The sequence below is a fragment of the Vulpes vulpes genome, chromosome 5, assembly GCF_048418805.1.
Source record: "Vulpes vulpes isolate BD-2025 chromosome 5, VulVul3, whole genome shotgun sequence".
Taxonomy (NCBI): domain Eukaryota; kingdom Metazoa; phylum Chordata; class Mammalia; order Carnivora; family Canidae; genus Vulpes; species Vulpes vulpes.
Genome location: NC_132784.1, coordinates 76,175,926 through 76,179,551, shown reverse-complemented (window position 1 = coordinate 76,179,551; position 3,626 = coordinate 76,175,926). Strand labels below are relative to the sequence as shown.

At 42.3% G+C, this 3,626-nt stretch overlaps 1 protein-coding gene across 1 annotated transcript; it reads left to right on the top strand.

Moving 5' to 3' along the window:
* The first annotated feature begins 641 nt into the window (after window positions 1-641).
* LOC140598916 (olfactory receptor 4C11-like) lies at window positions 642-1,574 on the top strand. The gene has a single exon (XM_072757354.1). The coding sequence runs from the start codon at window positions 642-644 to the stop codon at window positions 1,572-1,574; it is 933 nt and encodes a 310-aa protein (XP_072613455.1).
* The last annotated feature ends 2,052 nt before the right edge of the window (window positions 1,575-3,626 follow it).

Genomic DNA, 3,626 nt, shown 5'->3' with positions numbered 1-3,626 from the left:
AATTAAACTCAGTCAAGATAGTAACAGATCAAAAAATACGTTTCACAATGGACTGACCAATTGACTGAATATTCACTGCTAAAATATTGATTGTTTATGTCTTGTCCTCTCTCTCTCTTTCCCTCTTTTAGGTTTCATTAAGGAAAACACTATCAAATGTTTCTACATCATTCCTTGAATGTTCAGAATATTTACTGTAAGATAATTTGTAACTAAACTACTATGTTGAAATAGTATGAAAGTGCATTATATAAATCATGATGAATTTTCCTCATCTTGTAGACTTGTATCCAAATAGGTCCTAGCTAGAAACTAAAAGAAGACATTCAGCTCAAAAAGATGCCTTCTCTTACTGAATCTTCTAAATTAATGTTTATTATGCCTAAATAATCAGGTCTCTATAGTTATTGATATATTTCTTGTTTCATAAGCAACCAAGATAATAAATTGCTAGTGAATGTTGTGGTTTCCACATTATTCAGAAGAAAACAAATGAATGATGGGGATTATACACTGGTAGTGGTACTTCAATGATCAAACATATGGATTAAACCTCCAAAATACAGAGTATTCATTTCACAGGATGTTTCCTTGCAGATTAATTATTTCTAACCTGCATTTTCTCCCCTTTGCCTGAAATAATGCAGCAAAATAACAGTACTACTGAGTTCATACTGTTAGGATTGACCCAGGATCCTATGAAAAAGAAAATGGTATTTGTAATATTTTTCATTTTTTATTTGGGAACTGTGGTTGGGAATTTCCTTATTATTGTGACCATCAAGTCCAGCCGGACACTTGGGAGCCCCATGTACTATTTCTTATTTTATTTGTCCCTTGCTGATTTCTGCTTTTCAACTTCCACAGCCCCCAGACTAATTGTGGATTCACTCTCTGCAAAAAATATCATAACTTACAATGAGTGCATGACTCAAGTCTTTGCACTGCATTTCTTTGGCTGCATGGAGGTTTTAGTCCTTATCCTCATGGCCTTTGACCGGTATGTGGCCATCTGTAAGCCCTTACATTACCCAGCCATCATGAGACGGCGGGTCTGCACCATCCTAATTGTTCTGGCATGGATTGGATCTTTTATCCATTCTACTACCCAGATTATCCTGGCTTTGAGATTGCCCTTCTGTGGACCCAATTTGATTGATCATTACTGCTGTGATTTGCAGCCCTTGCTGAAACTTGCTTGCGTGGACACTTTTGTGATCAACCTACTGTTGGTGTCTAATAGCGGGGCCATTGCCTCAAGCAGTTTTGTGATTCTGATGATCTCCTACATTGTCATCTTGCATTCCCTGCGAAACCACAGTGCTGAAGGGAGGAAAAAAGCTCTCTCTACTTGCACTTCTCACATCATTGTAGTAATCATATTCTTTGGTCCCTGTATATTCATTTATACACGCCCCCGAACCACTTTCCCCATGGACAAGATGGTGGCTGTATTTTATACTATTGGGACACCTTTTCTCAACCCACTCATCTACACACTGAGGAATGCAGAAGTGAAAAATGCCATGAGAAAGCTATGGCATATCAAGATTACCTCAGAAAGCAGAAGATGAATTGAGGACTTTGGTTGATTACTTAATCTGTACAGATATCAAATATGATACTGTGTATCCTGATTTACCCAACACACTCTAATATATCACACCAGATTTCCTTACTTTTTACGGTACTTCTGCCCTTAAACTAGTAGCTTCCCTTATATTGCCAGCCTGGTTCTTTCTTTTATGGAGAGCTCACTTCTGATGTTGCTGATTGTGAAATACTGCTCAAAACTCTGTCTACACTTTGGTATATTAATAAAAAAGATATTTATACAATCACAACTGTTCAAAAAATGATCATCCATAAAAAAAATATTTTATGACTTGTAATTACCTCTAAAGCATGTTTCAAATAAGGTATCCTACTGTCTTTTCAACACATTCAGAGCAATGAAACTATTTTTTGTGTTAGAAATTCCTTACATTATATCATTAGTTTGTCTTTATTTTTTATTTTTTTTAAGATTTTATTTATTTATTCATGAGAGACACAGAAAGAGAAAGAGAGACAAAGACACAGGTAGAGAGAGAAGCAGGCTCTATGCAGGGAGCCTGATGTGGGACTTGATCCTGGGACTCCAGGATCATGCCCTGGGCCAAAGGCAGGCACTAAACCACTGAGCCACCCAGGGATCCCCCATTAGTTTATCTTTAAAAAGTTCCACACATGAGAACCAAAGGCCTAAAGATGTGTGTGTGGGTGTGTGTGTGTGGCTGTATACATATATATGTATATATATGTATACACCCACACACATACCTTAGATATAAATGTATAATATATATAAATTCTTTATATATATATATATACATATTTTTCTTATTGTTTCTTTTGGCTATTAACATAATTGATGCATTATGTATGGGATTTTTAGTGTTTTATTACAAAGATATTGAGATATCCAGCTAATCTGTGTGATTGGTATATAAGTGCTATACCAGAGAATTCTGTAAGACAAAGAAGGAAGGAGGCAAAATAATCTAGGCTGGCAAGACTAAATAAGAAATTAAAATACACCATAGATACAACATTTTTTCTGAGATTGAAGTACAGAAAGGTAAAACCTAGTTTGATGGGGGAAAAAATGGGCAATATGGCTGAGAAGCAGGGGCCTCAATTCACCTGTCCCCACCAACTTCCAAAGATAACTTTCAAACTATCCTGAAAACCTACAAATCTGACCTGAGATTTTAAAGAGAGAACAGCCTGTACCCTACAGATAGAAAGGTTTTGGCTTCTAACAACGTAGGAGGGTGGAAAAAAGTAAAAAAGAATCCAGTGGGGGAGGGGCCCCACGAGGAGCGGGGCTAAGGCGGAAGAGGGAGCCTCGGGGGCAGGAAATCCCAGCCTCGGAGAAGGGGGAAATTTAAAATTCTGCACCGGATTCTTCCCGGATGGAAAGGCGCTTAGCAGGGAACTCCGGCAGGATCGAAGGAGGGGCAATGGAGCCCTCAGGTCCCCGGGGTCACTAACAGAGGAGGTGTGCCCCAGGGGACAGCGTGCCACACACCCCGGGCCAAGTGCGGCAAAGGGCTGGAGGGCGCCGGGGGGACCTCGGGGAGAAGCCAGTAGGTCAGGAGGCGGCTCCCTGTGGAGGGGGCTGCACCCTGCTGCCTTCGGGTGCCGCGACCCCAGGAGCGCGATTCCAGCAGCACAGGCCCGGGATCCCAGGGCACCAGGGGGCACAGTACAGGATCCTGCACTCCTGAGGCCGGGAAGGTCCAGGACAGCCAGGAAGTTCATGCCGTGGTTGGACCTGGAGCTGTGCAGGTCAGCACCCCCCAACCCCCGGATCATCCAGGCCCTTGCGGACTGGGAGCTGTGGTGGTTACTGCGGGAGCTGACTCCAGGGTTGGAGAGCTGGCCCCCATCAGTGTGGTTGTTCTTCCTGGTGTCACTCTGTGCCTGGTACAGAGTGCAGCTGCCAGGGAAAAGGGGCATTGCAGGATAAACAGCTCTCACTGAGCCTGGAACCCAGTGGGGGGGAAGCTCCCCTAGATGTACCCACCTGAGAATCAGCACAGCAGGCCCCTCCCCTCTTCTGGTCCCCCAGAAGACCAGTT

What these genes read in the sequence shown, in the direction of transcription:
- LOC140598916 (XM_072757354.1), top strand. Translation starts at nt 642, where the DNA reads ATGCAGCAAAATAACAGTACTACTGAGTTCATACTGTTAGGATTGACC.